This window comes from Megalops cyprinoides, chromosome 24 (assembly GCF_013368585.1).
Source record: "Megalops cyprinoides isolate fMegCyp1 chromosome 24, fMegCyp1.pri, whole genome shotgun sequence".
Lineage (NCBI taxonomy): Eukaryota > Metazoa > Chordata > Actinopteri > Elopiformes > Megalopidae > Megalops > Megalops cyprinoides.
The window spans coordinates 2636476-2660915 of NC_050606.1; the positions used below are offsets into that span (position 1 = coordinate 2636476).

At 43.3% G+C, this 24440-nt stretch overlaps 1 protein-coding gene across 1 annotated transcript; it reads left to right on the forward strand.

Annotated features, from left to right (window-relative positions):
• The first annotated feature begins 1135 nt into the window (after positions 1–1135).
• Positions 1136–3018, forward strand: LOC118771278 (forkhead box C1-A-like). Its single transcript, XM_036519228.1, has one exon. The coding sequence runs from the start codon at positions 1355–1357 to the stop codon at positions 2762–2764; it is 1410 nt and encodes a 469-aa protein (XP_036375121.1). The 5' UTR covers positions 1136–1354; the 3' UTR covers positions 2765–3018.
• The last annotated feature ends 21422 nt before the right edge of the window (positions 3019–24440 follow it).

Below are 24440 nucleotides of genomic sequence, written 5' to 3' on the forward strand. Positions count from 1 at the left end.
ATTAGCACATACATTTATGCGCTACCGTGTTAAAATACAAATGTTGTCAAACATATTAAGCATAACTGCTTTCAAAGTGATCGATATTCTTATTCTCCCCCAAAAATTCTTAACATTTTGGTGACATTAAGCGCCTTTCCTGCAAAAAGAAGGACATATGTCAGGTGTTGGTGGGGACCGTTTGGCTCCTAAATGTAAATCTACTTCGCACGTCCATGCAACCTCTCTCGCTTCGTCCCCTTTTTGTGGAAAATGAGCTTAATTTCACAGTAATTAACTTGCTGATTCGGCTTACTTGAGCCAAGGTGAATTCCCCGCTGCGAGCTTTGATCTCACCCAAGTGTTGATTGGAACTTTTGAACGGGGGCTAGTGTAAATAAACCGTGCGTTAAGATTCGTAACTGCAGGAAGCAAACGCGTGCATTATTACCCTCCGGTCACTTTATTATCTGTTTGAAAGGAGAGAGAGTGAATGATTTCCAATGTGTCAAGTTTTATTTGCAATGAAATAAATGAACACACTAAACGCGTCTGCTTTGTCAAATTCACAAATAAAAAAATGCTTCATTGCTTTTCGATAATTCAATTGCCAAGTCCTCGTCGTTCATACGTTAGTACAGATCTCTACTTATCGATGTTGAAATTACTGTTTGAGAATGCCTTCTTTTTCAGCCTAGTACAAATTTAACCCTATAAATACTATTCATGATTCTTTAAAAAAACGTAGAAAATTTTAGAAGATTAACAGCTATTACAGATTTCACTGATTGACAGATTAATGACTCGTCTGTATTTGGAAAAAAAAAAGGTTTTACCAATTAGATATGTATTGGTCTAATTAATTTAAGTTTTTCATTAAGTTATAAATTGTGATGTGCTTGTATCTGCCAACGACGTGTTGTCTTTTTTGTGTGGCTGTGTTAGCTCCCTGAAGTGGACAGGAAGATAGCGACACCTCCTCTATTTTTTTTCTGAAGCGTGTGTGGCCAGCGGGGAAAAGCGCAGTCACAGCTTATCCAGAGAGCTAAGCCTCTGATTGGACGCCAGAATGCGTTTTGGGTGGAGCTTTTCAAGTAGCAAAAAGGAAAAAAGGGTAACTGCGTGAAAAGTTCTCTTGTGACGGGTACTCCAAGTTCATAAGTTTTCCAATGTTCGCCTCAGCAGACAGAGGCGGCAGCCGCTCGAATCTCATTAAGACCTGAGACTACGCTTCCCTGCCACAGTTTTTCAGTGTCAGAACAGGAGCCGTGGTTTGCACACAGAATTAAAAATCTGGGAAAACTGTGGAGCTGTACCTCTGCCGACTTTGGAAAGTTCGCTTTTCGGGGCCCGCGTGGAGCTGTGGAGCGGCGAAATGCAGGCGCGCTACTCCGTGTCGAGCCCGAACTCTCTGGGCGTCGTGCCCTACATAAGCAGCGAGCAGAGCTACTACCGAGCCGCCGGTGGAGGGTACGCCGGGATGCCGACCCCGATGAGCATGTATTCCCACGCACCCCACGACCAGTACCCCTCCAGCATGGCGCGCGCGTACGGACCGTACACCCCGCAACCTCAGCCGAAGGATATGGTCAAACCGCCGTACAGTTACATCGCCCTCATCACCATGGCCATCCAGAACTCGGCGGACAAGAAGGTGACCCTGAACGGGATCTATCAGTTTATCATGGAGAGGTTTCCCTTTTACAGGGACAACAAGCAAGGCTGGCAAAACAGTATTAGACACAACTTGTCGCTCAACGAGTGCTTTGTCAAAGTTCCCCGCGACGACAAAAAGCCAGGCAAGGGCAGCTACTGGACCCTGGACCCGGACTCCTACAACATGTTCGAGAACGGCAGCTTCCTGAGAAGGAGGCGGCGGTTCAAGAAGAAGGACGCCGTTAAGGAGAAGGAGGATCGGACGACTAAGGAGGCGCAGCCCCGGCAGCCCGGTCGCGAGCAGGAGCAGCAGCTCGTGCAGGGCTCGCAGCCGGTGAGGATCCAGGACATAAAGACGGAGAACGGCCCCGCGACGCCCCCGCAGGCCGTTTCCCCCACCCTCAGCACCGTGCCCAAAATCGAGAGCCCGGACAGCAGCAGCAGCATGTCCACCGGCAGCCCGCATAGCATCCCGTCCAACCGGTCGATCAGCCTGGACACCTCCGAGCATCACCACCACGGCCAGGCGTCTGGTCAGGGATTCAGTGTGGACAACATTATGACTTCCCTCCGGGGGTCTCCTCAGAGCGCCACGGAGCTCAGCTCAACCCTCGTGGCCTCCTCCAGGACAGGTATAACGCCCTCTTTGTCGCTCAACTATTCAAACCAAAATTCCGTCTACAGCTCGCCCTGTAACCAAAACGCCATTTCCACTAGCTCGAACGCGACGTACCATTGTAACATGCAAGCCATGAGTTTGTACGCCGGGGATCGGTCCGGCCATCCGACAACTACAGTGGACGAAACTTTGCCCGATTACTCCATCACGACCACCACGTCCTCGCTGAGCCATGGCAATCTAAGCACCGGCCAGGACGGGCATCACGCACCACAGGGCCGGCTCGCTTCATGGTACCTAAACCAGACTGGGGATTTGAGCCATCTCGGTGCTTCGTACCCCGCGCAACAGCAGAACTTCCACTCGGTCCGAGAAATGTTTGAATCCCAGAGAATTGGCTTGAATAATTCTCCTGTCAACGGGAATAACAGCTGTCAAATGTCTTTTCCCTCGAGCCAGTCCATCTACCGCACATCCGGGGCTTTCGTGTACGACTGCAGCAAGTTCTGACCAAACCATTTTCATTTGTCCATCGTTTTTATTTTTTTTCACATTTTTTTACATATTGCCCCTCAAAGGACTCAAAACACTACCGAGAGACAGAAATCCTAATCTTGGTATTAAAGGGTTACTCCCAGTGTTACTCCAGATAACACGTAAGTTTCCTCTCGATTATGTTAACATAGACATGTCAGGATTTCTTGGACTTGTTGTTACGTGTAAATTGCATATAGTAATTTATTTGAAATGTGTAGTTGGATTTTGAGGACCAAACACCAAAAAAGTGTTTCTAAATTTGTTCAGAAATGTTCCACTATAAACAGGGAACCTGTATATCTCCGTATAAATGTTCTTCTTTTGTTGAAAATATTCTGAAGGCATTTTTTTTGTTTAATAAATTCCCATTCTATTTCAGCTAAATCAACATGCCTGATTTCTTAGAATATTGTCAACACAGAATAAATGTGGTAAAATGGCAGTGAGACAATATGGCATAGCAAGAAGAACGTGGAAATATGTGGGGTTATTTAGCAAATATTGTTCCTCTGACTAAATGATAAATGCCAAAATATATTTGTGATAAATGAAACTACTAAACAATATAACAACAACAACAATAATAATAATAATAATAATAATAGTAGTAGTAGTAGTAGTAATAGTGGTAGTGGTAGTAGTAGTAACACATTAAGTGCTTCATGCCCGTTCTACTTCATGCCCGTTCTACTTTTTAGCAAAATGTTTTCTTTTTCTTTCCTTCTTAAATTAACCATTTTAATACTAACATTTTAATATATGACGCTAAATGTTGTTGATTTCTAGACTGGAAAGTAAAAACTGTTCTATAGTAATGGCCTGAAAAGAAAAATACCTCAATATTTAATTTTAGTCCCACTCAGAAATATTACTGGTAAAGATGATAAAGACGTGGTGATAATTCTCAATTTCCTTTCGATTGTGAGATGCTTGTTTTATTAAAATTATCCAACATCACTCAGGAAGTGAACGGTGAACAGTCTAAAAATGGATAGAACAGGCCTATGTAGATCTTTGCCATTAGAATTATGTAGTAATTTGAAACTATAAATAGAAATTGTGGTGAACTTTAATGTGCATTTCCAAATGGAGTTACGTGCGTAATTTCATGTTTCCAAAGAATGCGTAGTTGTTAACCTTACATTTTACCAGTGCCCTGTGAAATGGTCTTTATAAGGGGATAATTTAATCCAACAACCCAGCAAACGTAAAGCTTTAGCGATGCTTTAAAAATAGCGCATTTAATGTTTTTTTTTTCTTTTTTTCAAGTTACTTAAACAATCTTTGATATTTTTTCAGTTGAGTTAGACATTGAGTTCTCTCCAATTGAAGCCCAGGTCTCAACGATGAAATGGTTAACTTTCAGTTTAGCTCGCGGGTAACGTACCATATAATTTGATTTTACTTTCAAAAATATAAACGAAATCTGCCTCTCGTAACTATACGAGGCCGACTTCTACAAGAAGGATATCAGTTTACTTGGCCTCGAACTCAGTGTTAGTTCTCCGCAAATGGAGCAAATTGGTTGACTAAAATTTCCAACCACGCATTTAACTAACACATAACCAATCGAACTGTGTCACTTTTGCGACAGGTCCTGCGAATAGCGCAGCACTGAATTTGGTTAACATTTGTTCTTGTTTTTTGTGTAGCCCAGTGCTGGCCTCGCGGATCCTCTCTCGCACCCTCTCAGAAATGGCCGGCCTGTCATCGTCTTGACCTAAAGGCCTTCTTGACATTTTAACTGTCCCTCGGTCTATTGAAACTCGCCTTTGAATGCCCATGTATGTTTGAAGGCACGCTCCGTTGCTTAGTTTATATGATATCATGCATGCAAAATATCTTCGCGTGCCCGGGGACGTAAAGCGTTTCAGATAATTACTTAAAGGGGCAATTACAAGATGAAAAACAAGACAACGCGCCGCGCGTGCAGCACAAGCAGACGCGCACTCGAGCTGTAGTAGTAGAAGAGTAGTTGATTTTCATTATTATTATTATTATTATTATTATTATTATTATTATTACCTTGCATGCTGTGTTCAACCAAAACTAGAGAGAACAAGGCCAACACGTTAAACTCACAGATATGGATGAGAAGGTCTACTTACTGGCAGGCATTATAAGCCACAAAGGGATGTCATTTATAATCCTTTATGAGCCAAAACAAAAAGCTATAGCAAACGCAAACACATCCTACAAATTGAAGGTTCATAACAGGTTGTGTCTGTTTTTCTCAGCTGTTGCTAAAATGGATATGTCTGCTGTCACGAGAGATACAACTGCATTTGACAAAAAAGCGTTTTTCTGTAAAGCGTTTCTTTACTAACTGTAAACAGTTAGTAAAGAACTGTGGACTGTTTTAGGCTTTATTTTAAGCATCACCTGTTGGTATTCCTATATATATATATATATATATATATATATATATATATATATATAAATAACAGTATATATATATATATATAAATAACAGTATATATATATATATATATATATATATATAAATAACAGTTACAAATTTAGTTGTTGGAAGTTTCGTCAGTTGCAAGAAAAAACAAATTTTTATTTAATATAGCATAAAGGATATCTGAGCAAATAAAGAAGCTCTCATATAAAAAATACGACGCGCTCCACAACTGCTTCAAAATAGCATTATCTACCAGATGTCATTATATTCATATAAGAAAAATCTCTGATTATGTAAAGTTATACATCTCAATACAAGAAATAAATGAGGTTAAACAAGTATTATGGCATATTAGTTTAGACATATATTAACCCCAAATTTTATGCCTTGGTCTTTTGGATAATCTGATTTTCTTGTGCGGGTCCGCTTGTGTGCTAACATTCTTGAGATATTTAACTGTCTTCGTATGAGGGAGTGGTTTGTAGTAATTGGTGGTTAATTCAGTTGTTAATTGAGTGGAAATGGTTAGAGCATTTCTAACATGATTATTATATCAATAATGAAGTGTGAGTTAGTGTTTTTTTGACGAAAAGTCAAAAAACCTTTCACGTGAATTATACGTATATAATGCAGCGATGTGAATCGATTTGTTTTTGTATGTTTTTTATTCTATTTTTATGGGTACCTGCTAAAGGTTTTGGTGTGACTTCGGGGAACTTCTGAGAGGATGACTTCTGTATAGAACTGATGCTGCAGTGCAAATGACGGCGTATTATTAGTAATTGGCGAACTAACCTTTTAGCGATATATTTAACAAAGCAGTCGAGCAGGAATTCTGAAGAAACGAATTTCAGAAGCAAATTTTAACGTTTTTTTTTTAATTTTCGCACGTAATACAACAACTTATTGATTCGCCGCCAACGGTACAGTGTTTTGTAAGAACTGGAAAAGAACGTTGCATAGTTAATTTATCAGAGTTAAGTAATTTGGAAGCGCATTGCAACTTGATTGAATCTCGGCCTGACCTTAAGAATGGGCGCGTGGGGGTAGTTTATGTCATATGTATTCCCTAAAAAGAGAAACTGCGGTGTAAAGTTGTTTTCTAACAAATCAATATTTTAATGAACATCGGTAATAGGATTATATCAAGTATTACAATTAAAACTACATTAACAACAGTGCGACTACTAGTACTAAGACTAGTATCAGGTCACAGGTGCTACCACAACTACAGCTACTTTTGACAACAACAAGAGCTATCATAACAGACACTGAACTCATTGTATCACTCTCGGATTTTTTTTTTTAACATTTGCGCAGTTAATTGCGCCGTCTAAAATTTACAAAGAGGTATGCAGATTGCTACAGGCCCATTCGCACACGAGGACGCATAATCAGGCTCATAAAAGCCATTATACTCTTTCCCAAGTAATAAACAAACGTCGTGTTAGGCCAAGATTAATGACGCTCTCAAGAGCGGGCCAGGTCAGGAAGGAATAAAATTCAATCAGAGCGTGCAATCATTTTTCAGGAGACGGAAAAGGCCGAGCAGGAGATGAAGGTCAGTGGGTAGAACGTCAGGGGAAAGGCGAAGAGAACCCACCGCCGGCTCCAACAGACGCTGCTCTGGCGTGCGGTTCTGTGAGGAACTGTAGCGATCATAAGCACGAACAAAAAGGAGCATTGTTATCTTAACATGAGGCGAGCACAAAGAGAATATAAACGACAGGTCTCGGGTTGAAGAGGCACCTACCTACGTGAAGTAGATTATGTCCTTTGTCTATTAATTTGCTACTAAATCATATCCCGATTGTATGTAATCATATAAATATGATTATGACGATTTTTTCCAAATGTCTTTCCAAAAATCAACAGCAACCTATGCCGACCAATACCGTTTTGGTGCAAACTGAAAATTCAGAATTTTATTTAGTCATTATTTTTCCTTACCTGAATTTGGTGCTCTGTAGAACAAATGCCTGTAAAATTGTGAAATATTTTGTCCTAAATGTCTTCAACCACTTCATAAATTTTTCTTCTTCTTCTTCATCTTATTATTATATTGCAGAATTTTTCTAAGTCATAGAACAACACAGCTATTCATACTTAGGGAGTACTGACTGAAATGTAATAGACCTAAAAATTTATACTCATCTGTAATACATGCCAATAGATCAGGCCACTAACGACGTCCTGACAATGGATAATGATAATAGTTCTTTTACTTATTATTATTACTATCGTTATTATTATGGTATAGAGAACGTTCGCACGTGGTTGTTTAAGCTTTAAGTTGCATAAGGCAAATATTAGTAAGCAAATTCAGTAAATTAGATTATTTAGTTTACAACTGCACATGCTGTTTTTGATATATACTGTGCTTATTCTACACTGAGACGGCTAATGGGAATATCTGAATGAATCCATGTCCAGCCCTTTCATTGCAAGCTACAGGTTTCTAATATGTACATATCATACACCTCGAGCTCACCTGCGTGCTCGCGTGTGCGTGTGCGTGCCACGCACACATTTACAGAATTAAGCCGTATTTCGTTTCCGATCATTCGAACTGAAACAAGACAGATTCCAGTTGTGGGACACTTTAAAATGAAATAGTATGCCTGTCCCTGGAGATACTGACGTTATTAAAGTGTCTGAATATTGTTTGTAATATCTTCATTGTTTTGCTTAGTGTTAACCCTCTCCCTGCCGCATCGTATTATACAATAGCTGTTCAGTTTATTCGTTTAATGGATAAATAATTCGGACGGAATGGTGAGAGGGTGGTAATGTTATTGAGACTGATGTTCATTTTCCACCAAAATACACCCTCGACAGAGAGCACGGTTTTAGGACTAGGTTCCAAGCCCACTCTAATTTAGGAACCTAATTCAAGTTTAAGTCTTCGGCCGAATTTTACGTGATTCCTTCTCGGGTCTGGCGACTCAGCATTTAATATTTTTTATTCTAATAACATACAAAAGTAATCATCAGTATTCACCCAAACTGTCTCTGGCTTTCGCGCACGAATAATAGACACGTATTTATTTGATATTTAGATCGCTTAATCAACATAGTTTCAGTAACTGTTTTGAGTACCCAGACAGTAGGATAAGTTTCCGATTTAATTTATATTACCTGCATACACAAATCATCAAGTCTGGAAGCGCCTGCTCAGTTGAATTATGTGCTGCAATACAGGACTATAAAAAGAATCAAATTCACTTTTTTTTTTACCTTGCATGGAATTAGCTTCCTGTCAGTCACAAATGGACCGATCTCGCTCGAGATCCTCTGTGCTGTTTAATGGCGATCAGTGTTATGGAAATGACATTCTCACAGGTTTTAATAACACATGTTTCAATTCAAGTCAAAACTATTCAAAATATGGTAAGGAGTAATTCACTGCAATCTCAAGAGTTAAAACAATTCCAGCACATGTTCAATCTATCAAGAAGATGGAAAGAGTTAAAGGTCAGAGTTTATCAAACGGATCTGTCAGTCAACAACAGCGTAACTGCCTTGACCCGAAAATGTATTTTAGATACAGTCCCGAGAATGCGTATTTTTCAGCCTGAAACGCCCTTGACGGGACAAACACAAGACAAATATCTCCCCCACCATGGGAATACGTCCTCTCAACTCCTGCTGATAATTACACCTTTCTATTTCAATATAAAGCCGACAAAGACAAACGTCTGCAAGTCACGTGGTTGCATTTTCGTGGATATACGCAACAAACCGCGCTATTTAAGTAACATAGCATTCGCTACGTGTTTAATTTGCTTTGCTAATTATGGCAAGTTATGTATGTATGCGTGTATATACAGGTGTATGTCTTAAAAGATATGCATGTTTGTGTGCATGTATGTAGGCCTATGACTGCATGTTTTTACATATCCAGCAATGTTACCCAAATAGGCCGCCAATATTAATATTTTTACTACTACCATTAATAGGAAAAGTACTGTTACTACCACTACTACTACTACTACTAATACTACTACTACTACTACTACTAATAATAATAATAATAATAATAATAACAATAACAATAACTTTTCTTTCTGAATCAAAGACCAAAGCAATTAACAGCTAAGGCAGCGGAGTGCTGAGGCGCCCGGGATGCAGCAGTATGCACGTCCGGCTCCATGCAGATCCTCAGCGAGGCCCTGCAATATCCCCATTATCAAAACCTAATATCTCCTCACTATGAGCCGAACGCTGGAGAAAAGAGGGAAACCACAGAGCCAGGAGCATGCCGGGAAAACGTTCAGCAGCGAGCGCTCAGCTGTGTCCCACAGCCAGCAATTTGCTGGGTTATTTGCATTGTTTTTCATCCGCTTTGTTCACAGATTTACCCGCAAATATATTGCACTGCTCTGCTCTGTAGACACAAAGGCTTTATATTTAAGATAATAATTAGAACAATGTAACTATATGAGAGAAACACTACAATAAAATAAATTAGAAAAAGCAGGCTATAATCACGTCACTTTTAGAATAACCTCGCATCAGCGCCAAAACGCAAATGTGCGGAGAAATGCATAGTGTTAAGCCCAAACATTTTAACATGTTGCGTGCTGGCACGGACCATTAGCATAATGTGGTACCTGCGACTCTTGCGTCAGGGTCACGGGACTATCAAACAGTGAATTCCGTCATATGAAGTTCATTGCAAAGACCCAAAACAAGATTTATTTTAGCACGTGGAGGAGATAATTAATTAGCTTAATTTAGCATTTCGCTGAATTGCGTTTAATTTATTTATCTAAGGTCACTCAGATCACAGTCGTGGGCTTCAAATACTGAAACGCTATTGATAGACCGATTGTAAGTCCAATTTCCTTTACAATTCCTTGAAATGTTTATTTTTTTCCTGTACAGCAGGAGTTCCGGTATTTCTAAACTGTACACTTCCACTTCCGTTCAATCATGCGTGGAGTATTTTCACTCTCAGTTTTAGTTTTTCCTCATTTCATTTTTTTATCTTTGATAGAGTATTGGCATTCGTTATCTTTCACTGAGAGCGATTAATTAGTCTGATAATTCAAAGAGAATTTATTTTAATTTGCATGGTCAAGCTACATACACACAGTCGGCCTACGCATTTAATATTTGCGATTTTGGACGAATGGTATTTGTAATAATGCACACGGACAACATTTTTATTAGGTGGAAAAAAAACATACGGATGCAAAAATAGTCTAACCGCCATAGCACGTTGTTGTTAACTTACAACGTTGTCTAACACGTTGTCTTAAACGTTTCACATACTATTGTAACACATAAAGAATATATATTTTATTTTATTACATTTGTATGTGTCTAACACATCCGGGGGCATGCGATGGTCACTGAAATAGACGAAACATTTGGGACCAGAATAATTAAAGCTTATTCTTAAACGTGTCACTCAAAGTGAAGTACAGCGCGCATTTGACAGTGAGTTGAGGTGCGGGCAGCGCGTGTTTGCGCAGTGAATATCCGCTGTGCAGTTCGTCAGTGTTGGAGAAACGATGCAGTCTACTGTGGGCAAAGTCGTTTTACGGATGTATTTCCATTCAGCAAACCTTTGTGTTTCTATAACATCTAAGAGGAACAGCCCTTATGACTTTCTATAACATATAACAATAAAATAACAATAAAAGAACCCTGGCTGAATGTTGATTGGTGTATGAAAGTTGAGAGCGAACAGCAGAAAGAGCGGGGTGAATGGCATGTCGTGCACCTGCATGGCACGGAAAACAGCACAGTGGAAACTGCCGTGCCTTTCGCTGAGCTTCGGTTCCAGGGCAACCTCAAAGCGCCATCTGCTTCCAATCAGACTGCACAGAGAGACACACGCCGTTTCCGACGGTCAGACTGCTAGTTCGATTCCCTAGGTGTTGTCTTTGAGAAAACGCTAACCCACCCCGTCCTCCTGTCCTTCAAACCACTTTGAAATCCGCAGTTTTATATTTCAGTAAAATGTCAAACGTGTTTTCATAGAGAGGATGCTCTGCAGTTGTTCACAGAATTGATGGGACGTCCATGTCATTACAAATGTTTTTTTATTTACTTATTTTTAAAGATTACCCCTAAACCAATCTTAATTTTGCTATCAATTCATTTCCATTGCCAAACATACGGTTAATATTTGTAGTCAATGATAAGCAAGGGAGACTTTTTTAACAAATCTGTTAATTTATATTAAATATTTACATCAAATATTTACTGACGCGTCCGCAGTATACGTGTAAGGCGCCTGTTTAACGTGAGTCGGAACCTGCTTATTTAAGGGTTTGCTTACCAGTGACACTATACCGCTGATCAAAACCCCAAATACCTGGGGTTTCAAAATCCAGACAAAGGCCGTGGAATTGGGCGATTCCGTTAGTACAGGCGCCTGCATTTTCAAACCTGAGGAGAGATTTGGCATCTCCATTTCGAGCACCTCCCAGTGGATTCCAGCACCTTGGGATACGGTGTTCCAGCGGAATAAAGGGGACAGTGTGATCGCAGGGCGGACCGTGCAGACCGGGGGGGGGAAGCCAAAGCTGGGCGACCTTTGGATAACCTGGGAACGATGGCACGAAACCCTGAAATAACACCGCCTCGCCTCCAAGCTCTCACTTAAAACTAGCTGTTATAACATTCGCCCATAGGTGGAAAGTCTAATTATGGCCAATTTACACAGTGTTGTCTCGGAATGTCTTCTTTCTCCGTGTTAGACTCGAAAGATAAACAGAGGCTGTATTTGACACAAGATGGAAATGTAAGTACCAAATATTACCGTTTTTCAATTTTACTTTAACTAACCTATATTGACTACTTTGTTCATTACTCTATCTCGACGCAAGAATGATTACGCAGAAATCAGTGGCTGTACACATGTACATATAATAGACTATATATTTTAATCGTATTCTGTTTGATTTGATTTGTTTAATTTGCACGAGGAACCATAAAAATGAATTTATTTTAGCTATACATGCGTGATTCAGTCATTAGTTTCGCAAATTCCACTCACAGACTTACACAAAACGCTTGTGCGTTATGAATTAATTAGTTTGTTCATTTAATATTTAAAACCAAACTTCAAACCCATTTCAAAAACGCATCATAGAAAATAACAATTAAATGTAGTTTAGTTTCTACACGTGACAATACACAAATTCAGCATAGGAATCGTTAGTAAAATGCTGCAGGATAATAATACGCATCTTTGTACTGTGATTGTCAAAGCTCGTAAAAGACAGTCCTCGCCATTGCGTATGCATGAAGGCACTTTAAAACATACATACGAAATATATATATATAATCAAGAACCTGCCAAAGTTAAGACCTGGTGTCTTGCTTATAAAGCAGTGTAACTGTGGCGGTCTGATACGTTTTTGTATATTTTTCGATTTTCACATACAAAAATAGAGATTTTAATTAGCACAGAACTCTCGAGAATAACTGAAGAACAACCCACAACCCGTTTGCACCAAACAAAAAAAATCTGTATGGCAATAAGTTATGTTTTTTTTTTTACGTTTTACAAAAAGGGAAATGCTGCGTCCAAGAAGTGCAATTTGACTAACAAAGGCAATACACGTTTGAAACCCTATATTGAACATAGCCGCTCTGGCTACTGTTCGCGGACCCCTGTGTTCGCCTAAGATAGCAGTGGGTCTCCTCTGCAATAACAAGAACCTTTGGAACATCAAAGCGCCTACGGACCAGCATGCAGCGCACGCACTGCTATTGAAGCCAGGATTCCAGTAGCCAGCAGTGTCTTTGGCTGCTCTTCTGCCGTGTTTTGGTGTCACTAAGCAACGGACACACACACACACACACACACACACACACAGGCTACTGTACAGCACATAAGACTGGATCAAGAGGACACTGGTTGTGTGTGTGTGTGTGTGTATGTGTGTGCTTGCCTGTTGGGTTTGGGATTGGGGGTTCAATCAAAGCTGAAAGAGGTTGAGGCTTTCAATTACGAATTTAAACTGGTGTTACTCTGACGCCTCACTGGTGCTTTGACCTGGGCCCAATTTAAATTAAACAAGCGTATGCTTAAAACACGAGAAAAGGTTGCATCGCCTCGAATTTTTAAATTCTTCAGTTTTTTTTAAAGTTGCAAGACAACCGGATGATCGGCAGTCGCTTGGAAGCTTTCAGACGGTCCTAAGATTAATATGGTTTCCTCAATAACGATGTGTCACACATTTGAGGGAATCTGACTTTCCCACACAGGTAAGCAGAAGTCATCGGTTAAGAAACAGTAAAGTGCTCAGCTGATTTGGATATCAGTTTTCCCCAACCAGACAACGAAATAGCCGACGATTTGTTAATTATCTTTAACAAATAGTCTGATTTCGCTTCGCTATAAGGGTTATCCCGTGCCAGACCAACAACAGTGGGGCAATTTCCCAGAGAATTAATCTGGCAAATATGCGCAAACGCGTCCAATAGAAATGGTGGGCTCTGGTATTTGCGAACTCTGCACATGATATCAATTTTTTTTTCACGTTCCAGTTCTGTTCCATTTCCTCTGTTTAAACCACAGCAAAAGAGGCATATGTTTTACATACCAGGTATTCATGAGGCTGAATTATCTGAATAAAGACATTATTATTATTATTATTCATAGGCGTCATTTACGCTGGGGACGCTGGGGACATGTCCCCACCACTTTCTGTCAAGGCCCATTTCGTCCCCACCACTCAAAAAGGTGTGAACACGTCGAACCCGTCGTTGTCCCCAGCACTTTTCAAAACAAACTGATGCCCATATTATTATTATTATTATTATTATGGTGCCCTTATGAAATGAATTACAGAGCAAGAGCAAAGTAGACCGAAAAGAACCAAATGCAGAAGACATTCTCAAGTAGCTTACTGTAAACATCAGCGCATTTTACGGCTACTGAATCACATTTTTACATGTAGACATTTACACGCAGCTAATACTCAGTCGTATTGCTGTGGCTCGCTGAGAAATTAATTTTAAGCAAGTGTTGCATTTTTTTCCTGTTTTGTATGGACTACACATTTGGCAGCCGGAAGAATGAGCCAGAGGTGGGCCGTTCTGGAGAGACGTACGGTGGTCCATACCACGCCTCTGAGGTCATTCCGAGGTTGTTACGCCCTGTTTAAGGAAGGGGAACAGTGGGCTGCACAAATTCAAATCAGGGTTTGAGGCTTCACGATCCCCGAACTGGGTGGAGCTATCAAAAGTTAGCAGTGACTCATTAAACTGCTAAAAAACACACACACACACACACACACACAGTGCTTTTTTCATGGAGTGCAACGTCTTTTCATTGGTTCACACAAGCAAGGGAACAGACAGCATGGGTTACTTCTACCCATACTGGTGTTCATGAAGCCTCAACTCTTCCAACACTGAGAGCGAGAACATCCACGCCCTTTGGACGCCAATCGCAGACTGGAGACCAACACAAACCATAAACCAACACCCATACCTGTGGGTGAGTATTCTTTTTCTCCCCTCTGTTTTGCTCTCCTTTTTAGATGACCACAAACATTGAGGCCGTGTCCTTAAAAAGTCCTTCCAGAATGTAACAGAATATTTGTGGGGCCCCGTGTAGCCCCCGTGTAGCTGCTTGCTGGAAGGCAGCGGAGGGAGAGAACAGTATTTTGGGCCAGCGCTGGATGTGACAGAGCGGACCTTCCCGAACCTCAGGAGGGTTCGGGGGGGTCAGAGGGGTCTCCATGGCCCGCCCGCTGCTGCCAGAATATGATGAAACGGCCGGACTTTTTGGAGCACATTTTGTTCCTGTTGTGTTTTTTTGGCTCAGTGGACAGGTCCGCTGAGGGTTACCCGAGGAGACCACTGAGAATGCTCTGATGGCGGGGGGGGGGGGGGGGGGGGGGGTACTCACACTCACCCATAGGGGGAGCACTCCTGTTTCACAATTTCCAACACCATTTGCCATCTTACACTACCTAACACACAGCACATCGTTACCCTTCAAAGGCAATCATCTGCTTTCCGCCAAAACACAATTTAAATATTTCAGGAATGTGATGCTATCATGAATTATATAAAGTATATATTTAGTTCCCGGTAAAGCCCCTGATCCAAGCCCTGTAAATATATTTTACTCTAAGTGCTGTATCAAAAACCACAGTGAAGCCGGGAGCTGTCCTCATTTTCACTGAGGGATTGAGTGCAGAAAACATGCTGGCTTCCAGGGAGGAAGTGCTTGAAAATGTCTTGCTGTTTATTTTAATACCAGGAATAATAACAATTCCAGTGCCCCAGTGCTAAACCCTCATACTGAATAAAAAAAAAAAAAAAAAACCTATTTTCCTCTTCATTGGCAGAGTGGAGACCCATATCCTGTAGCTCCGCGGGTTTCTTTTGCAGTGCTGTTTCACCAGCCATGGGGGAATCTATCCCCGCGCAGAAAAATAAAGCACATAACGCTCTTCCTTTTCAGGTACACAAAGTTTTACGGCAGGAAACGTTCTCCACGGAGTGTGTCGCCAAGCCCTCGAGGAGATTTACAGGGAGTCGGCCTTAAGCTACTTGTACACAGTAATGGCAATAATATTTCACAGTATGATTAAGTATCATAACTGTGGCAGATAGTAATGAATGCAGGCAGGTTACACAGAACTGAAGATTTCAGCTGAACTATTAAAAGGAAACTCGGATTGCTAATGATGAGTGTACACGTATGTATATATGTGCATCACGTGAATAAGGCTGGTTATGAGCTATTCTTTAATGAGAGGTTCTAGTCCAGTTATCCAGCCATGTTCTCAAAACTGCAGACTGTAGTTGGACCTTGAAAAGGAAACTGCTGCCAGTCAACTGTTAGCATAACAACACGACGACTGGCCACGGTTTAGTGATGCATGTTAGGATGTTAACACAGACAGATAGAAAAACAGGAATACACGCACACAGCCCAAAAAACACTCTTTCTCCCTCCTACACACTCCAGTTTGTTAGCTGTGCTGTTATAGCTCAACCACGGACGGCACTACTGAGAGCTGACCGTGAGTGCTCACAGCAGTAGTGTGACCTGTTACATCTGACTCTATAACTCCTTACATCCTAATGAACCAGAGGCATATCAGCAGCCCTAATACATGAAAAGGGTCTTTTTTTAGTGTGTTGGATTTTCAAGGCTGGCATTGCTTTTACAGGATTAAACTGGTTTCAAATAGCTTGTGAAATCCAGGTACAGACACCAACTATACCACACGCTAGTGTGTGTGTGTGTGCGTGCATGTGTGTGTATGCATAATTGTGTGGCTGCTCCACGCGGTGGTATGTGCGTGCGCGTATGCGTGAATGTGTGTGTGTGTGATTGTGTGCTTGGTTAAAATGTCTGTGCATGCGAGAGTTTGTGTGTGAGTGTGTGAGTGTGTGAGTGCGTATGTGTATGTGCGTTGTTGAGTGAGTACATATGTGTGTCTGTGTGTGTGTGTGTGCGTGTGTGTGTGTGTGTGTGTGTGTGTATGTATGTGTGTTGGGTGGAAATGTTATGTTTGTGCATGTGTGAGTGTGTTTGTGTGTGTGTGTGTGTGTGTGTGCGTGTGCGTGTATGTATGTGTGTGCGTGTGTGCGTGTGTGTGCGCGCGCTGTGGAGTGAGATGTGTATCAATGCATGCACACTCGGGCACACTGTACATTTCCACAGACTGCGACCAGCTCCAGCTCCCTGTCACCAGAACAGGAGGAAGCAGGAATACACTTCTCACAGCTACAGCCTGAGACACGCGCACATTTCTCCCTGTAGGATCTGACAGGACCGAACTGCGGCGTTTCACAGGCTGTGTGAAACAGCAGGAGCCGAGGGCCGGGAGGTGAAGCACACAGAGGAACATTACCTGCTGCACGCAGACACAACCACTAAACCCCACAACTACAATAATATTACATGGAGGGAGAAATGGTGCGTGAAATGGTGCATGTTTGAAATAATTCGAGGAGAATTCCGAACAGATGGGAGCAAATGCAATCAGCACATGGATCCTATTTGAATTTTACCGGTAACTTAAACTTTTGGGATATCCTGTTCTATCAAAGTAATCTGCAAATGTTTTAAATATGTAGCAATCTTTTTTTTTGTTTGAGGGATACCAAGGCGGGGAGGGAAAAAAAAAAAAAAACAATTTGGCAGCAATATGACAAATCGTAGAGTTTTATTAGCGCATCTGGAATGCATGCATGCTTTAAAATGAAAATGATATGGCAGATAAGCCGGGACACGTTCCCTAATCATAAACTATCCAGCTCTCTCTAGGTCATGTAAAAAAAGTCGCCCCATGCCAATGGTGCTGATCCGAGCGCTAGATAATATAACTGGTACCACTGCTGCGTACGGCTTCCAAGAAAACAAAAAAAGTGCTGAGTGTGAATTTTTGGGTTTTTAGCTGGTGTGTCAGTCCTCACTTTCTTTAGCAGTGTCCTTTTCCTTCCCTCGTGTTGTTGGCTTTAATTGCGTCAGAACAGGTCGCCAGGATTTTTTTTTTTTTTTTTTGAGGGGGGTGTGGGGGGGTGACCACAGGCACTTGAAAACGTACGCTGCTTTGTGTTTGTTTTCACGTCACATTGTTTCGATCTGGAGACAGCTCTCACCTTTCCCCTCGGCCTGCCAAAGAAATAGCAACGGCAGGCCATAAATCACCTCTCTCCGCCGGAGGCAAACAGTGGCAGCACCAACGCCAATATATTATTACCCGTCTGAAAAGTTGCGAGACACGGCTCAACGTCTCTGTTATCTGTGCCGCGGAAAGTGTCTGCAGCTACCTTACGTTTAATCACTGTAGTTGAATACACATAAATGAGTGTTCCAGCGGATAATGTTTGCCACAGTGGTAATCAAAAGATCATTAAAAGTCCTCATACACCTTGCATTCCCCAAATACGGCACTTAACACAGAAGAAATCTCTTACGTCCTTGGCTGCTTCCAGAGACCTTTGACCTTTGACCTATCATAGCAGCAATGCTACTGTGGCTTTCCTCACACCCATCATGACACAGCCCCAGCAATCTGTTCACCAGTCTGTGTCCTTCTGTGTTTGATGACACATTCGTAGATTTCATATCATTTTAACTTTTATTTTCATAAGAGCAATACAGTGGAAAGAAGACAAGAGGTCTCAATCATCACAAAATGTGATATGAAAGGGAAACCACACACACACACACACACACACAGCTCTCCTCCATGTTATTTGAAAGTTTGACGGCAACTGAATAACCTAACAAATAGAGCCGATCAGTTATTGAAAGTATAAACATATGCACTCTAGCCGGCATGTCACCCTCTCAGCAGCGAGGTCAAGACTTCTTTGTGACTCAGCTTTCAGTCCATTATCCATCAGCCAAACTCTGTGCAAGTCATTTGACAGCATCCACACAGCCATGTCCACTCCTCCCCAGAAGAAGGCCTTAAACTTTGGACAGAGCCACCACAAACACATTAACAAAACCATCTACAAATCTCCAAAGGAGCATTACACACGGAAACGGCTCTAATGTGCTTCAAAAGGGCCGTTAAAGCGAGCTTCTGGAATTTCAATAGGGCAGCGATTACAGGCATAAACCAGACAGAGGGAGATGCACCCCTGGAGGGCCAGAGAGCAGAGCTGGATGACCCGAAAAAGCAGGCTGAGGTACCGCCACACGGCCAGGTCACTGTGCGGACGCTTGGCGTGCCAGCGGGAGACGGGCGCAGTGACACACGCAATCGGGTGGCACATTCACTTAGCAGACGCTCTTATCCAGAGGGGCTTCCAGCACAAAAGGACAGAAGCGTCTCCGTCCGAGTGGAATGAGCAACACTGTCAGACCAGGCTAAAAACACTCCATGGCCAATGAGTGTGAGCAGTGTTACTCAAGCCCTACCGCAAGTTAACATGTGCAATCTGATTAGACAAGGGCAGCCAAGTGTACTATCAATACCCCCGGATCAGTGAGTGTGAGCATAACACTATTCAGGTCCTACCACATATTAGGGCTTGAATAGTGTTGATGCTCACGCTCACTGGTCTGGAAGTGTTGTTAGCCTGCTCTGACACTGTTGCTCAGAGACCTTTGACATTGACACCGACACTGATTCCTCAATACCTGAAACCCCCCCCAGCTCAGAAAGGCACTAAGTAGTTGGGCATTTTTGGGGTGAAATTGTAAAAAGAGAGATTAAAGAGAATCTCCTAGTGTGAAATGATGTGTGCCTCATCCACTGTCCTGGGGACTGAACAGACCGGGCCTTTCTGGCTCCCACTGCCTGCTCCACACTCAAAAGGCCAAAACAAAATGAATCTGGAAGAACCAGCACTGATGTCTGATGTCTAACGCTGCAGATGTTTAACAATGGTAGCGATAATCATGCATCCTCTGTAATACGCTGCGACGTTCCTCTGTGCACTGAGATCAAAGCAAAGCCTAACCTTTTTCCTATTTGAATCAGCCTTTCTCTTGCCTCCCCATATTCTTCGGCCACAGGAAAAAAAAAAAGCCTCCTCAGACTTCAAACAGATGGGGAAAGTCATCTCTTCTTATCTAAATTGACAGGCAATTTAAATAATGACCTTACACATTGGGACTGCAAACCGCGAGTCTGCCTGCAACTGGAAGGCCTTTGGGCTCCGATTCAGACCAGTGCTTTCCTGCAATCTCCACCAGCTCCAAAATACGTCAGATGCAGCTGATTAATGATGACATAATGTTCTATTTACTTTATGCTCGGAGGAGAGAATGAAGCCCGTGCAGCAGACCTAACGAAGAAGAAGGAAAAAAAAAAAACGCTAGGTTCTGAACTAGAAAGGCTTTCCGCCGATCGAATCTCCCACAGAGCTGGAGGATTATCGTCGGTGGAAAAAAGAGAGGAAAATAAACAGCGTAATCTTGCAGCCACCAGCCACAGCAATGCTACATGCATGCTGAATGCGGAAAGTGTCGCGTGATCGCAGATCTCCGTACTGTGCACCACAGCTGGAACTGCCTGGCTCGGCTGCATACTGCTACTAACAGAAATAAGGGTAGGCCTATCATAAGCTGCTGCTCCACACAATGGTGTGTGTGCGTGAGTGCGTGCATGTATGTGTGTGTATGCATAAGTGTGTGGCTGCTCCACATGGTGGTGTGAGTGTATGTAATTTTGTGTGTGTGTGTGTGTGTGTGTGTGTGTGTGTGGCTGCTCCACACGGTGGTGTGAGTGAGTGTGTCTGTGTGTGTGTGTGTGTGTGTGTGCCATGATTATGTGGGGGACTACATCCACCAGCTTGTAACAACAACAATCCATCTATGAATTATGAATTCCCTTGACCCACATTAAGGGCTGTGTTCTGCCACAGACTGCTTTTTGGGAAATTTGCCATTAATTTTTTTAGGAGCGGGCGTACTACTGACTATCAAAATATCAGCTGTATTTGTTTTCAGACTTACAGTGCCACCCCATCTGCACCCCCCCATCCCCCCCATGCACACACACCTCTTTTTATTTCTTTTTCTCACGACATGACAAATATTTTGGCAGAGAATCGACTGCCGGAGGAAGGTGAGGGCTTGCAACCACCAAGAAGGCACGGGCCCTCATCCCTGCCAGCACTGTTACCCAGCACGCTCTCTGACTCCATGCGGGCCAATCAGAGCGCGAGTCCTCCACACGTTCACTCGGCCCCCGAGGCCGACCGGGTTCAGTGAGCACACTCTCACGTATGACTTCACCGCTCGCCCAACGACCCGCTAGGCGGTACAAGTAAGACCGCAGCATGGGAGAGAAGCCCTGCCATTAAATACAGCACTCCAGCACTACGGATTTTTCCTAAATTTCTAACCCATCTGCTGAAGGGAATAAGACCCTCTCCCCTCCTGCTAGTAACCTACCTGACCTGCCGCAGCTGAGAGGTTCTGACTCACTGCTGCCCGGGGCGTTACTCTCAGAGCCAGTGGCCCGGAGAGGACCGGCGAAGATAGATGACCCCCAGGGTCAAACCTGACATCCTCTCTGTCCCAGCAGCCTGACTGCCTTCCTGTCCCAGCCTTCCAGAGCTCTCCAACCACCACCAGGTGAATGGTCAAAGGACCACATGGGTATAGGTTCAGTTCCCTCGCAGCACACTCCTGTTGTGACCTTGGGCAAGGTACTACGCAGCACCAGCACAAAAAAGATTTGGAAAAAAAAAGCATTAGAAAAAGATTTGGGAAAAAAAGCATAAAAAGATAAAAAACAAATGAATATGCTTAAGGACCTCTGAAACATTTTTTTAAATTATTTATTATTTATGTAGCTATATTATGTTCAGACAGAGGCGATTCCAGTGCTATAAAGTGCATGGTTAGAAGAGAACTGAACTGACTGGAATCAAACAGGTAGTGCCACCTTCAAAAGAGTATAAAAAAATATGTGCAGTCAAACCACCATGAGTACATTAGCACTCGCCCAGAGGCGGGCGATCAGGAAATCTATTGCTCCTGAAAACATTTCCTGACACTTTTCTGTGTCCCCTGGAGCCAGGCCTCTGTCAGGGCTGTGTCACGCAGACACTGCAGCTGCTGCTGCTGCCGGCGGAGCGTGGACACGGTGCAGTGTACACCCCTCTCTACAGCACAATTAAGCAGAATTACACTCCTGCCTCATCTCAGGGGGCAGTCTGGACTTAAATCTCTTTGGTCATAGATATGTTAAGACCAAAAAGGAAACAGTTACAAAAGAACAACAAAAAAAAAATCAGCATTTTGTGGTCCGATTTCCCCATATACACACAGAGAGACACAGACACACACACGTGCACACACACACATACACACACAGAGACACAGACACACACACGTGCACACACACACATACACACACAGAGACACAGACACACACACGTGCACATACACACATACACACACAGAGACACACACACACACACGTGCACATACACACACACACACACACACACACACACACACACACACACACAGAAATACTCTCTCTCTCACACATACACACACACACACACACATGCACATATGCACACATGCACACACGCACACACACAGACACACAGACACACACGCACACGCACACAGAAATGCTCTTTCTCACACAGACACACACATGCACACACACACGCACACACACAGACAGACAGACACACACACACTCTCTCTGTCTCTCTTTCTCACACACACACACGCACCCACACAGACAGACAGACAGACACACACACACTCTCTCTGTCTCTCTTTCTCACACACACACACACGCACACACACAGACAGTCAGACACACACACTCTCTCTGTCTCTCTTTCTCACACACATGCACACACACAGACAGACAGACAGACACACACACTCTCTCTGTCTCTCTTTCTCACACACACACACGCACACACACAGACAGACAGACAGACACACACACTCTCTCTGTCTCTCTTTCTCACACACACACACACACGCACACACACAGACAGACAGACAGACACACACACTCTCTCTGTCTCTCTTTCTCACACACACTCTCCATCCCCTGCCTCCTGGAACAGCAGTACTGGAGCAGGCTGAGTGTCGGGGAGTGCAGGAATGCCGGTGATCTTCCCACACGGTGTGGACGGTCTCTGCGGTGGCGTGAGTGGGCTCCCCAGCCCTGTGTTACCGTGCCTTCCCATTGGCCTTGCTGGGCTCCGCCCACATGAGGGCAAAGCCAGAAAGAAAAGAAGAAAAAAAAAAAGCCCTCTTTCCATTCAAAATCTCAAATCTACAGTAAAAGTCCAATCAGATATCCCTCTCCCTCTCCCACCAGCGTTCCGTAGAGGTGGCTGCAACATTCTTATGCTATCACCCAAAACAATCTGCCGTTCTGCCGAGCCTGAGTAGGATTGGGGGGGGGTGTGAGAGAAAGAAAGTGTTGCTTCAGTCCTCGGCCCCCTTTTCCTACAGCTGTATATCAGCACAGGGTGATAGCAGGACCCTCTCGGTGACACACTGCGATAACACGGCTCGGGGGAGGGTTCGGGGGGGGGGGAGTGAACGGCACAGGAAGTGGAGAGTCAGCGTTGTTGTCTGTCAGTGGGGCCTGGGGAGATTCCAGCGGAGGCCAAACAATATCAAAGCCTGGGGTTTCGGGGGAAACTGAGTCAGTCAGCGGCAGGCCTTCATGGCACCACCAACATGGGAGACAAGGGGGTAGAAACCGGCCAATTCCGCTGGAGAGGAGGTTGCACCCAAACGTGCCGAAGCCCGGCAGCAGTGCATGCTGGGACAGAATCACTGCCGCCATCCACGTGTACGACACCACGCCCGTTTACAACCGATCAGGGTGAACCAGCAGCAGATGAGAACTCAAGGCAGTGTGACAGAGAGAGGCCGGGAAAGACAGAAAAACAGACAGACAGAGACAATAAATGAAGTCACAGCACATCCAGACAGTCAAGGGAGATAGCCACAGTCAAGGATCTCATTTCTCAATAAATATAATCAGACAAAGAAACAGGTCAAAACAGTCCATTAAGGAGGTGAGGTCACAATTAACCCTATCGCCGCCCCACCTCCCCACTGTTGCCGTGGAAACAGGGCTGCCGTTGGCCCAGCTTTGCCCCCCGCAGTTGCCATGAGAGCCTGTGCCAAAGAAATTCAGCACTGACACCCTGCCCCTCGTTAGAGGGCATCACGACCCCAGCAATCGCACAGCTTAAAGCCAGTAACAGGACGCTAATCTACACGCTCATACAGCAGCTACCGTATGCATTAAACTCAGCTACAGGACACTAATCTACACGCTCATACAGCAGCTACCGTATGCATTAAACTCAGCTACAGGACACTAATCTACACGCTCATACAGCAGCTACCGTACGCATTAAACCCTAGGACACTGTGCCCTCTCCACAAGCATGGCTTCACGATGAAATAGAACGAATGGAAACTTTATTTATTTATTTATTTATTTATTTGACAACTAAATTTCATGCTGCACGTTTGTAAAGCTGACAGTGGAATCATAATTTCAGGATTTGTCCTTAAAACCGATCAGTGACATTTACACATTTGGACACAAACATGCCAAAACTGTTAAACTTGAGCACGTATTGAGACATTACTACTTCACCCGAGTTACCGAGTGGCTTTCTTTCATATACTCGTGTTTCATAACCCCTTCACCACTGATATTCCCACCACACCCCTAATCATAAAGCCTTGTTTGTTTGCTTTGTGTGAGAGGCAGCTGAAAGGAGGCACACTGCATGCTGCTCCCACGGGGAGGTGATCCAACCCGTCCCATTTAT